Here is a 13,811-nt window from a genome sequence, read left to right as displayed (position 1 = left end):
TTAATTAAAAAAAATTATTTTTAAGTTCTTTATTATTCCTTTAATTTTCATTTTTTATAACCTATTACCTTGCAAAAAAAGACCCTATTTTTAAAGCAAATTTCATATATATATTTTATAATTTTTGTGATTTTTTTTTAATATTGTATTTTTGAGAGTCTAACGTCTACTCTAGATTTTTAATCTTTGCTTTTTGGTATTTGTTATCAATTTTGTACCTTTAAGAATTCAACCTTCAGTACCCATTTTTACTTAGGAGTGAGATTACTGGCTTGATTGCTCTCTCCCCCTTTTGACTCTCCTTTTTTCCCCTCAGGTCACCACTATCACCTCCCTCCCCCTTGTCTTCTCTACCCAACACTGTGAATCTCTTTGGGTGTTCCAGGCTGTGGAGAACACTTGGGGAACTGATTACTGGCTAGATCTGTCTCTCACCTTTTGACTTCCCCTCTTCTCCTCCTGGTCACCTCTATCTCCTTCCTCCCTCTTCTCTTCTCTATGTAACTCTGTGAACCTCTCTGAGGGTTCTAGACTGTGGAGAGCACATAGGGAATTGATTACTGGCTAGATTGCTCTCTCCCCTTTTGATTCCCCCTCTTCTCCAAAGACTCTGATGCTGGGAGGGATAGGGGGCAGGAGGCAAAGGGGACAACAGAGGATGAGATGGCTGGATGGCATCACCGACTCAATGGATGTAAGTTTGAGTGAACTCCGGGAGTTGGTGATGGGCAGGGAGGCCTGGTGTGCTGCGATTCATGGGGTTGCAAAGAATTGGACACGAATGAGTGACTGAACTGAACTGAACTTCTCCTCCTGGTCACCTCTATCTTCCTCCTCCCTCTTCTCTTCTCCACGTCACTCTGTGAACCTCTCTGGGTGTCCCTCACTATGGAGGGACATCCTAGATGTTTTATCATTGGTTCTGTATGGATGGAGAAGTCTTGAGGCTACTGTAAGAATAAGACTGAAAGCCAGAGGCAGGCAGCTTAAATCCAAAACTTGAGAACACCAGAAAACTCCTGACTCTAGGGAACATTAATCAACAAGAGCTCACCAAAAGCCTCCATACTTACACTGGAACCAAGCTCCACCCAAGAGCCAACAAGTTTCCTAGCTAGACATACCAAGCTAATTTTCCAGCAACACAGGAACATAACCCTGAGCATTAAAATACAGGTGGCCTAAAGCCACAACAAACCCATAGACACCTCAAAACTCATACTGGACACTTAATTGCACTCCAGAGACAAGAGACCCAGCTCCACCCACCAGAACACCGACACAGGCTTCCCTAACCATAAGCCTAACCATAAGCCACTCGTCCAACCCCACTCACAGGGAGGAACATCCACAATAAAGAGGAACCACAAACTTCCAGCATACAGAAAGGACACCCCAAACACAGCAATCTAAACAAGATGAAAAGGCAGAGAAATATTCATCAGGTAAAGGAGCATGATAAATGCCCACCAAACCAAAGAGGAGGAGATAGGGAGTCTACCTGAAAAAGAATTCAGAATAATGATAGTAAAGATGATCCAAAATCTTGAAAACAAAATGGAATTACAGATAAATAGTCTGGAGACAATGACTGAGAAGGTGCAAGAAATGTTTAACAAGGACCTACAAGAAATAAAAGAGTCAATCAATAATGAATAATGCAATGACTGAGATCAAAAACACTCTAGAGGGAACCAACAGTAGAATAACTCAGGCAGAAGAGAGGATATGTGAGGTGGAAGATAAAATGGTAGAAATAAATAAAGCAAAGAGGAAAAAAGAAAAAATGTGAAAGAAATGAGGACAACCTCAGAGACCTCTGGGACAATGTTAAACACCCCAACATTCAAATTTTAGGAATCCCAGAAGAAGAAGACAAAAAGAAAGGCTATGAGAGAATACTTGAGGAGATGAAAACTTCTCTAAAATGGGGAAGGAAATAGCCACTCAAGTCCAAGAAACCAAGAGTCCCAAACAGGATAAACCCAAGGCAAAACACCCCAAGACATATATTAATCAAATTAACAAAGATCAAACACAAAGAACAAATATTAAAAGCAACAACACACAAGGGGATTCCCATAAGGATAACAGCTGATCTTTCAATAGAAACTCTTCAGACCAGAAGGGAATGGCAGGACATACTTAAAGTGATGAAAGAGAAAAATCTATAACCCAATTTACTGTACCCAGCAAGGATCTCATTCAGATATGAAGGAGAAATCAAAAGCTTTACAGACAAGCAAAAGCTGAGAGAATTCAGCGCCACCAAACCAGCTCTCCAGCAAATGCTAAAGGATCTTCTCTAGACAGGAAACACAGAAAGGGTGTATAAATTCGAACCCCAAACAACAAAGTAAATGACAATGGGATCATACTTATCAATAATCACCTTAAACATAAATGGGTTGAATACCCCAACCAAAAGACAATGACTGGTTGAATGGATACAAAAACAAGACCCCTATATATGCAGTCTAAAAGAGACCCACCTCAAAACAAGGGAAACATACAGACTGAAAATGAAGGGCTGGAAAGAGATATTTCATGCGAATGGAGACCAAAAGAAAGTAGGTGTAACAATACTCATATCAGATAAAATAGACTTTAAAATAAAGGCTATGAAAAGGACAAAGAAGGACACTACATAATGATCAAAGGATCAATCCAAGAAGAAGACATAACAATTATCAATATATATGCACCCAACAAAGAAGCACTGCGATATGTAAGGCAAATGCTAACAAGTATGAAAGGGGAAATTAACAATAACACAACAATAGTGGGAGACTTTAACACCCCACTCACATCTATGGATAGAACAACTAAACAGAAAATTAACAAGAAAAGACAACCTTTAATTGATACAATGGACCAGTTGGACCTAATTGATATCTATAGGACATTTCACCCCCAAACAATGAATTTCAACTTTTTCTCAATTGCACACGGAACCTTCTCCAGGATAGATCACATCCTGGGCCATAAATCTAACCTTGGAAATTCAACAAATTTAAAATCATTCCAAGCATCTTTTCTGATTACAATGTGGTAAGATTAGATGTCAACTACAGGAAAAAAAAAAAAGGGAGGTGGGAGGGGGGTTCAGGATTGGGAACACGTGTACACCCGTGGCGGATTCATGTTGATGTATGGCAAAACAAATACAATATTGTAAAGTAATTAGCATCTAATTAAAATAAATAAATTTAATAAAAAAAAATACAAACATATGGAGGCTAAATACCCCGCTTCAAAACAACCAACAAATCACAGAAGAAATCAAAAAAGAAATCAAAATATGCATAGAAACAAATGAAAATGAAAACACAACAACCCCAAACCTATGGGATTCAGTAAAAGTGGTACTAAGGAGAAGATTCATAGCAACACAAGCTTACCTTAAGAACAAGAGAAAAATCAAATAAATAACCTAACTCTACACATAAAGCAATGAGGAAAAGAAGAAATGAAAAACCCCAGGGTTAGTAGAAGGAAATAAATCTTAAAAATTAGGGCAGAAATGAAAAAGAAACAAAGGAGGCCATAGCAAAAATCAACAAAGCTAAAAGCTGGTTCTTTGAGAAGATAAATAAAATAGACAAACCATTATACAGACTCATCAAGAAAAAAATTGAGAAGAATCAAATCAACAAAATTAGAAATGAAATGGAGAAATCACAACAGACAACACAGAAATACAAAGGATTATAAGAGACTACTATCATCAAAGATAGGCAAATAAAATGGACAACTTGGAAGAAATGGACAAATTCTTAGAAAAGTATGATTTTCCAAAACTGAACCAGGAAGAAATAGAAAATCTTAACAGACCCAGTACAAGCATGGAAATTGAAACTGTAATCAGAAATCTTCCAACAAACAAAAGCCCAGGACCAGATGGCTTCATAGATGGATTCTACCAAAAATTTAGAGAAGAGATAACACATATCCTACTCAAACTCTTTCAGAAAATTTCAGAGGAAGGTAAACTGTCAAACTCATTGTATGAGGCCACCATCACCCTAATACCAAAATCAGAAAAAGATGCCACAGAAAAGCAAACTACAGGCCAACATCACTGATGAACATAGATGCAGAAATCCTGAACAAAATTCTAGCAAAAAGAATCAAACAAAATATGAAAAAGATCATACCTCAAGATCAAGTGGGCTTTATCCCAGGGATGCAAGGATTCTTTAATATTTGCAAATCAATCAATGTTATACACCACAAATTGAGAGATAAAAACCATATGATATTCTCAATAGATGCAGAGAAAGCCTTTGACATAATTCAACATCCATTTATGATAAACCCCCCCCCCCCCAGAAAGCAGGCATAGAAGGAACATACCTCAACATAATACAAGCCATATATGATAAACCCACAGGAAACATTATTTCTTAATGGTGAAATATTGAAAGCATTTCCCCTAAAAACAGGAGCAAGGCAAGGGTGCACACTCTCACCACTACTATTCAACATAGTTTTGGAAGTCTTAACCACAGCAGTCAGAGAATAAAAAGAAATAAAAGGAATCCAGACTGGAAAAGAAGAAGTAAAACTCTCACTGTTTGCAGATGATATGATCCTCTACATAGAAAACCCTAAAGACTCCACCAGAATATTACTAGAGCTAATTAATGAATACGGTAATATTGCAGGATATAAAATTAACACACAGAAATCCCTTGCATTCCTATACACTAACAGTTAGAAAATAGAAAGAGAAATGCACAGATATCATGTAATTAATCGAAAGGTGGTTTGCTTAATAAATATTTAACTGTGAAAAAAAAAAAGAAAGAGAAATTAAGGAAACAATTCCACTCACCATTGCAACAAAAAGCATAATATACTTAGGAATAAATCTACCTCAAGAAACAAAAAAGCTATATATAGAAAACAATAAAAAACTGATGAAAGAAATCAAAGAGGACACAAATAGATGGAGAAATATACCATGTTCATATATTGGAAGAATCAACCTAGTGAAAATGAGTATCTACCCAAGGCAGTCTATAGATTCAATGCAATCCCTATTAACCTACCAATGATATTTTTCAGAGAACTAGAACAAATAACTTCACAATTTGTAGGGAAATAGAAAACACCTCTAATAGCCAAAGCAGTCTTGAGAACTAATAATGGAACTGGAGGAATCAACCTGCCTGACTTCAGGCTCTACTACAAAGCTACAGTCATCAAGACAGTATGGTACTGGCACAAAGACAGAAATATGGATCAATGGAACAAAATAGAAAGCCCAGAGATAAATCCACACACCTATGGACACCTTATCTTTGACAAAGGAGGCAAGAATATACAATGGAGAAAAGACAATCTCTTTAACAAGTGGTGCTGGGAAATCTGGTCAACCACTTGTAAAAGAATGAAGCTGGAACACTTTCTAACACCATACACAAAAATAAACTCAAAATGGATTAAAGATCTAAACATAAGACCAGAAACTATAAAATTTCTAGAGAACATAGGCAAAACACTCTCTGACATAAATCACAGCAGGATCCTCTATGACCCACCTCCCAGAATAATGGAAATAAAAGCAAACATAAACAAATGGGACCTAATTAAACTTAAAAGCTTTTGTGCAATGAAGGAAACTATAAGCAGGGTGAAAAGACAGCCTTCAGAATGGTAGAAAATAATAGTAAATGAAGCGACTGACAAAGAATTAATGTCAAAAATATAGAAGTACTCCTGCAGCTCAATTCCAGAAAAATAAATGACCCAGTCAAAAAGTGGGCCAAAGAACTAAATAGACATTTCTCTAAAGAAGACATACAGATGGCTAACAAACACATGAAAAGCTGTTCAACATCACTCATTATCAGAGAAATGCAAATCAAAACCACAATGAGGTACCATCTCACACCGGTCAGAATGGGTGCTATCAAAAAGTCTACAAACAATAAATGCTGGAGAGGGTGCAGAGAAAAGGGAACCCTCTTACACTGTTGGTGGGAATGAAAACTAGTACAGCCACTCTGGAGAACAGTGTGGAGATTCTCTAAAAAACTGGAAATAGAACTGCCATAAGACCCAGGAATCCCACTGCTGGGCATACACACCAAGGAAACCAGAATTGAAAGAGACATGTGTACCCCATTGTTCATCACAGCACTGTTTACAATGACAAGGACATGGAAGCGACCTAGATGTCCATCAGCAGATGAATGGATAAGAAAGTCGTAGTACATATACACAATGGAATATTACTCAGCTATTAAAAAGAATGCATTTGAAACAGTTCTAATGAGGTGGGTGAAACTGGAGCCTATTATACAGACTGAAGTAAGTCAGAAAGAAAAACACCAATACAGTACATTAATGCATATATATGGAATTTAGAAAGATAGTAACGATGACTCTACATGCGAGACAGCAAAAGAGACATAGATGTAAAGAATGGACTTTTGGACTCTATGGGAGAAGGCGAGGGTGAGATGATTTGAGAGAACAACATTAAAACATGTTTATTATCATATGTGAAATAGATCACCAGTCCAGGTTCGATGCATGAGACAGGGTGCTAGGGCTGGTGCACTGGGATAACCCTGGGGAGGGAGGTGGGAGGGGGGTTCAGGATGGGGAACACATATATACCCATGGCTGATTCATGTCAAATATATGGCAAAACCCACTACAATATTGTGAAGTAATTAGTTTCCAATTAAAATAAATTAATTTAAAAATGCAACACATCTAAAAAAAAAAAAAACAAACAGAGACATTATTTTGCCAACAGAGGTCTTTCTGGTCAAAGCTATGGTTTTTCCTGTTGTCATGTATGGACATGAGAGTTTGAATATTAGGAAAGCTGAGTGCTGAAGAATTGATGCTTTTGAACTGTGGTGTTGGAGAAGACTCTTGAGAGTCCCTTGGGCTGCAAGGATATCCAACTAGTGCATCCTAAAGGAAATCAGTCCTGAATATTCATTGAAAGGACTGATGTTGAAATTGAAACTCCAATACTTTGGCCACCTAATGCCAAGAACTGACTCGTTTGAAAAGACCCTGATGCTGGTAAAGACTGAAAGTGGGAAGAGAAGTGGACATCAGAGGATGAGAGTGTTGGATGGCATCACTGACTCAATGGACATGAGTTTTTGTAAACTCTGGGAGTTGGCGATGGACAGGGAGGCCTGGCGTGCTGCAGTCCATGGAGTCGAAAAGAGTTGGACACGACTGAGCGACCGAACTGAACTGAACTGTGCCTCAGATTAAAAAAAAAAAAAAAAGTTTCCTCCAAAAATTTAATAGAAAGAAAAATGTGTGATGTAGAAATTTTGATGAGGTTTGAATTGTTGTGGATTAAAAACTTGATCTTTTAATCAAGAGATCAGCAGTTGTCCATTATTAAAAGAGGGGAAAGAAGGGATTATTTAAACTGTCGCTTAGTCACTAAGACACGTCTGACTCTTTTCGGACACCATGGACTGTAGCCGGCAAGGCTCCTCTGACTATGGGACTTCTCAGGTAAGAGTACTGGAGAGGGTTGCCATTTCCTTCTCCAGGGAATCTTCTTGACCCAGGGATGGACCCGCGTCTTCTGCATTGGCCGGCATATTCTTTACCACTGAGCCACCAGGGAAGCCCATTTAAACTATAGGTATCCCATAATATAGTCAGCACTTGAAACCTTTCTCTTGCCAGATAATTCACCCTATATTTATATCAGTTCCCAACTCTGACAAATTGGAGGATCATCATCAACATTGATAAGATCATTAGGCATCACAGGCCAAATCCATTACAGTGAGACTAGGCCACCATACTTAATTGCAAGCAGGCACACCGAGGCTACTGGTCAGGCAAAAGGCATCTGTGCCTTTTTCTCAGGACAGTCCACTACAGTAACTTAGGGTTTAACCTTATCACATTTCACCAATATTGCTGTCCAGAGACCTCCACGTACTGGAGAATCTAGAGTAAGCTTAGGAATGCACTCATCATGCTGTGAGATTGGACATGAAATTTACCATGGTGTACCCACAGCTGGAAGAGCGAAGAGTTGGTTTATGTTGTGCACCTTATAGGGAGAACCCAGGAGGAGGTTTGGTCTTCCAGATTTCAATATAAACTACTTCATCCTCCAGGCCTTGCATTTCTAGGCTCAACAGTGCTAATCTGCTTTGACCCCATCTCTTACTCATTATAGTCTCTGCAACAGCAGGACGAAAAATTTAACGATGAGACAAATTTTCCTGAGGACATTGCTCAAGACAGTTCTGAATATGGAAGTTTCCAGGAAAATTTTTAAAAAGACATCCTTTTCCATAGTGTATTCTCTCAGGAATTTTCTGTCACCTATCAATCCAGCCAGCCATCCATCCAATACACAGTGTTTAACACATGGTAAGTGCTAACTACCATGCTTAGCACTGGGAGGGACTGGGGTGTATGTGTTTATTTTGGTACATACCGTGAGGTTCCAGTTTATATTGTCATTTAGTAGATAGATACCTAAGGTAGTCATTCCAGCACTTTTTACTGAAGTGAACTGCCATTTCCCTTGTATCTCTGAAAACCTCCTTGATTTCCTACTAATATTAACAGTGGAACTTGTTTATGTATACGAGGCTCTGCCCCTGGGCGTTTTATTCTGTTCTAGAGACCCTTACAAGAATATTTAAATCACGGTGGCGTTCAACACGTTTTAATATCTGATAGGGCCTGTTTCTGCGCAGTACATTTTTTTTTTTCCCTTTCAGGAACGTGTTCGGGCCCGCGGCAGGGGGCGGGGTCGCACCTCCTCCGCGGCTCTGGTTCCAGGAGAGCTTCACAGACGAAGAGATGGAAATCCCGAGGCTGCTCCCGGCTCGCGGGACGCGACAAACCGGCGGGGCTGGCAGCCCCGAGGGTGGCGGCCGGATCCGCGGAGGTGCTAACTTGCGGGCCGGTCAGGCCCCGGCGCGCCGCCTCCTGCTGCTCCGTGGCCCTCAAGATGGCGGGCCCGGGCGGCGGCGTGAGGAGGCCAGCGCGGCTTCCTCGTGCCCAGGCCCGGGCCCGAGCCCTTTGGCGCTGAGGCCCGATCACGCTACCGGCTGTGGCAGCGGCGGCGGGAGCGGCGGCGATGACTTCTTCCTGGTGCTGCTGGACCCGGTGGGTGGAGACGTAGAAACCGCGGGCGCTGGCCAGGCCACAGGGCCCGTGTGGAGGGAGGAGGCCGGGCTGGGCCCAAGGCTCCTGGGGGGCGAAAGCGGCGCGAACCCCGAGGGCCGCCCTGCGCTGGGCCCCAGCTGCCTGTCGGCTATCCCCGCCCCAGTCCCGGCCTTGGCCCCGATCCCCGCTCCAGGCCTGGGCCCTGCCACGGCCTTCGCAGGCACTGTCACCATTCACAACCAAAACCTACTGTTGAGCTTGGAGAATGGCATTCTCACTCTGGCCACGCCCCCATCGCCCGCCTGGGCGCCTGGGGTCGCCCCTGCCCCGCAGCCCAGGGGTCTGGTCGCCCCGCAAGCTGGGATCCCACACGCCGCGGAGTCTGGAGATTGTCCCGAGCTGCCGCCCGACCTCCTGCTGGCGGAGCGGGCAGAACCTGCGCCTGCCCCAGCTCCCAAGGAGGAGGAGGAGGGCCCGGCGGCTGTTGAGAGCCCCCGCGGGCCGCCAGGCCCAGGCCAGGGCGTGTTGCTGTACCTGTGTCCTGAGGTGCAGTGCGGACAAACCTTTGCAAAGAAGCACCAGCTGAAGGTGCACCTGCTGACACACAGCAGCAGCCAGGGCCAGCGGCCCTTCAAGTGCCCCCTGGGTGGTTGTGGGTGGACCTTCACCACCTCCTACAAGCTCAAGAGGCATCTGCAGTCACACGACAAACTGAGGCCCTTCGGCTGCCCAGCAGAGGGCTGTGGCAAGAGCTTCACCACCGTGTATAACCTCAAAGCACACATGAAGGGCCACGAGCAGGAGAACTCATTCAAATGTGAGGTGTGTGAGGAGACCTTCCCCACGCAGGCCAAGCTCAGCGCCCACCAGCGCAGCCACTTCGAGCCTGAGAGGCCCTACCAGTGTGCGTTTTCCGGCTGCAAGAAGACATTTATCACAGTGAGTGCCCTGTTTTCCCATAACCGCGCCCACTTCAGGGAACAGGAACTCTTTTCCTGTTCCTTTCCTGGCTGCAGTAAACAGTATGACAAGGCTTGCAGGCTGAAAATTCACCTTCGGAGCCACACTGGTGAGAGACCGTTCCTTTGTGACTTTGAGGGCTGTGGCTGGAACTTCACTAGCATGTCCAAACTCCTAAGGCACAAACGGAAGCACGACGATGACCGGAGGTTCATGTGCCCGGTGGAAGGGTGTGGGAAATCTTTCACAAGGGCTGAACATCTAAAAGGCCACAGCATAACCCACCTGGGCACGAAGCCTTTTGTGTGCCCGGTGGAAGGTTGCTGTGCCAGGTTCTCTGCTCGCAGTAGTCTCTACATCCACTCCAAGAAACACTTGCAGGATGTGGACACTTGGAAAAGCCGATGCCCAGTCGCCACTTGTAATAAACTCTTCACATCCAAGCACAGCATGAAGACCCACATGGCCAAAAGGCACAACCTGCGCCAGGATCTCTTAGCTCAGCTGGAAGCTGCAAATTCTCTTACACCCAGCAGTGAACTTACCAGCCAGGGGCAGAGTGACCTCAGTGATGCTGAGCTTGTGTCTCTCTTCTCTGATGTGCCTGGTAATAATAGTTCTGCTGCAGTACTGGACACGGCATTGGTGAACTCTGGGATCTTGACTATTGATGTGGCTTCTGTGAACTCAACTCTGGCAGGAAACCTCCCTGCTAATAATAATAATTCCTTAGGGCAGGCAGTGGACCCTCAGGCCTTGATGGCCACCAGTGACCTTCCTCAAAGTTTGGATACCTCACTCTTCTTTGGAACGACAGCAGCAGGTTTTCAGCAGGGTCCCTTAGATATGGATGATGTCTCAAGTCTAAGTGCGGGGCCGTTGGCATCTCTGAGCTCTTTGGCTTTGAAAAACTCGAGTCAAGAGCCCCAAGCTTTGATCCCTAGCAGTAAGCTAACAGTAGACACAGATGCTCTGACTCCTTCAAGCACCCTTTGTGAAAACAGTGTCTCAGAACTACTGCCACCAACCAAAACGGAATGGAATGTACATCCTGACTCTGACTTCTTTGCACAGGAGGAAGAAACCCAGTTTGGATTCTCCAATCCAGCAGGAAACCATGGGTCTCAGAAAGAAACAGATCTTATCACAGTGACTGGCAGCTCATTTTTGGTATGAACTAAATTCTGTTCATTCCTGCCACATGGCTTACTTTTATTGATGACACTCAATTTTGAGAATATTCTGGACTGAATGCTTAAATACAGTCATTTCTTATAGGTCTGAAGGAAAACAGAGCCCTGGGCTGCAAGTTTGGAGATTTAAATCCTGGTCTTGGGTCTGGAACTTGCGGGTTGTGTGACCTTGAACAAGTCACTTATCCTATCTGAGCCTTAATTTCCTTATTTATGAGATGAGGTGGTTTGAATAGATTGTTCATGTGGTCATTTTAGCTCTATTTTCTTGAGTTTGTGCTCTTTCTTGAAAATTTTAGGACCTTTTACAATGATTAACAACTGCATATGCTGCTAATGTAAGGAAAAGTGCACTGAGAGTTAATGATCTGAATGCATAGAACTGGTGTTTAACTTTAAAATTTTAGTGGAAAATTTTTGCAGTGCCAAAATATCTCTAAAATCTAGTGGTAGTGCTTTAAAAAGAAAGCTGAAAGTCTGGGTTAGCTCTTTTTACATTTTTATCTTTCTAGCCTCTTTTTTTTTTTTTTTTGATGGAAGGCTGTGTTGGCGAAAGTGCCAAGTGTTTGATATGACCCAGAGTCAGAAATATTGACTTTGTGGTGTTGAAAAAGTGGCCTTAAATAAGTCATTTTCTCTTACTAACCCTTATTTCCCTAGGTGTCATGACTTCATTGTAATTTACACATACCTGATGCATTGTAGACTTCCTTTTCTATCCTATTAGTTAGGTTTGGAGGGAAAATGTTTTGTACTTTGGCATGCTTTAGTGAAATTTTATGACCTTTTCTGCCCTCTCATTCCCTTCTTCAAAGAGAAACAATTAGCATAATTTAACATCATGCTTGTTCAGGCAATGATGTTTGATGCAGGTTAACAAACAGAAAAGGAAATCTCTGTCTCCCACAGATTAAGGAATTTTTACAACACAATTCTGTGAGTTTGCCAACCTGTTCAATAGACCAGGACAGTGTCTTTGCTCTGCCTTCAAAGCTGTCTTGTAGAGTGACGAGAAAGCCTGTGGTTCCAAGAAAATCTGGAAATGGACCAGAGTAAGATTTTCTTCCCTCTGTGCTCCAGAGAGTTCATTGTTTGCCTTCTTCCAGAGTTGGAATGAGAGATTTACTTTGCATTTTGAGTAAATATTATCTGTCTTACCTGAGCATAGAATTTTATAGTTTATGTAGCACTTTTACAACTGTTATATTTGATCCTCACAATATTTTGAGATAATTGTGGCAAAGTTGCAACTATAAGTCATATTAATATTTACCTAACTCATGTCTGTGTGTGTGTGTGTGTGTCTATGTGTGTGTATGTATGTATGCACATCAACTTTCATTCTACTCTTCAGAGTTTCATGGTAACTTTTGTTTATAACCACTTGTTCTGTTCCACCATAATTGATGTCTGTTATCTTCTGCCAGCTCTGCTCCCTCTCTATTCTCTCACATGTGCACTACATTCCTTGCCATGATCTCTGTTTTTTTGAATTAGGTAAGTTTTTTTCATGGTCACCATCTCTCAACCATTCAGGACATGGCCCATTTTTCAGTCCCAATATTTACTGCAAGTCTGAATTAAGAAATTATTTTCTGGAATTAGAGGTCAGAGTGTTTGTATATGAATCAAATAATAATGGGCATATTTTATGTAAGGTTTTAGTGAGACATGTAGTTTTTTATTTTTCTATTTTTTTTTTTTACTGTGTAATTCTGCTAGCAAACACTATTGCTCTGAAGCATTCTAATCCAGTACTGTTTGTATGTACGTTTGTCGATAACAATTACTGTAGCACTTTGGCAGTGCACTTTATAATTTGCCATCTTGAAATGCATCTGTGCTGTCTAATTTTTAAATTGGTTGTACTCATTCAGTGAAAAAGCAAAAAGTATGCATCAATTTGTACTCCAAAGAAATGGTCAGAGTGTAATTGTTTCTAACCGTTTAACAGTTCTCCCTCAGCACTTTCAAAAAATTTAAGCCCATTTTAGAAATGTGTTGTCATCACTTAAGTCCAAGAGGAAGGTCTTAAGCATCTGTTAATATATATAATCATAAAGATATTTTAAAATCCTGTCATTTTGTTTCTTTTATCCCTCATTAAAAATTATCTTAAAATATGCTTTTGTTATATTCTGTTGCATTGTCAAAGGACAGGCTCTATTTTTCTTGAAGATAAAAATCTTGTATTTATGGGCCCACATGATTTCTTTCAGTCAATTTGTTGAAAAGATTTCTCACTCAATACCTTTTTTCCAAGCTGACAGTGAAAATAGCATGAAACTACAGTCAGAAGTATCACTACAAGCATAATGGTTATGTTTTTGTTAGTGTTGGCATAAATTTGCCATTCAGAAGAGAATAGTGGGGTATGATTTAATATTATCTCATTTGCTTTTTGTGCTTTTTCAGTCTTTGATCTATTAAAATTTTGCCAATTGAAATCCTAATAACAAAATACTTTATAGAAAGCTTTGCATCCCCAGGGTGTTCACCATGAGTTGAAATACTTTTATCTTGACATTT

General features: G+C 41.5%; 1 protein-coding gene across 1 annotated transcript; it reads left to right on the top strand.

Moving 5' to 3' along the window:
• Positions 1-8,748: 8,748 nt before the first annotated feature.
• On the top strand, positions 8,749-13,407 carry LOC133243432 (zinc finger X-linked protein ZXDB-like). The gene has a single exon (XM_061410346.1). The coding sequence runs from the start codon at positions 8,821-8,823 to the stop codon at positions 11,263-11,265; it is 2,445 nt and encodes an 814-aa protein (XP_061266330.1). The 5' UTR covers positions 8,749-8,820; the 3' UTR covers positions 11,266-13,407.
• Positions 13,408-13,811: the final 404 nt, after the last annotated feature.

This window comes from Bos javanicus, chromosome X, assembly GCF_032452875.1.
Source record: "Bos javanicus breed banteng chromosome X, ARS-OSU_banteng_1.0, whole genome shotgun sequence".
NCBI classification, from domain to species: Eukaryota; Metazoa; Chordata; class Mammalia; order Artiodactyla; family Bovidae; genus Bos; species Bos javanicus.
The sequence above is the reverse complement of the archived record's forward strand: the minus strand, read 5'-3'. Positions and strand labels throughout refer to the sequence as shown.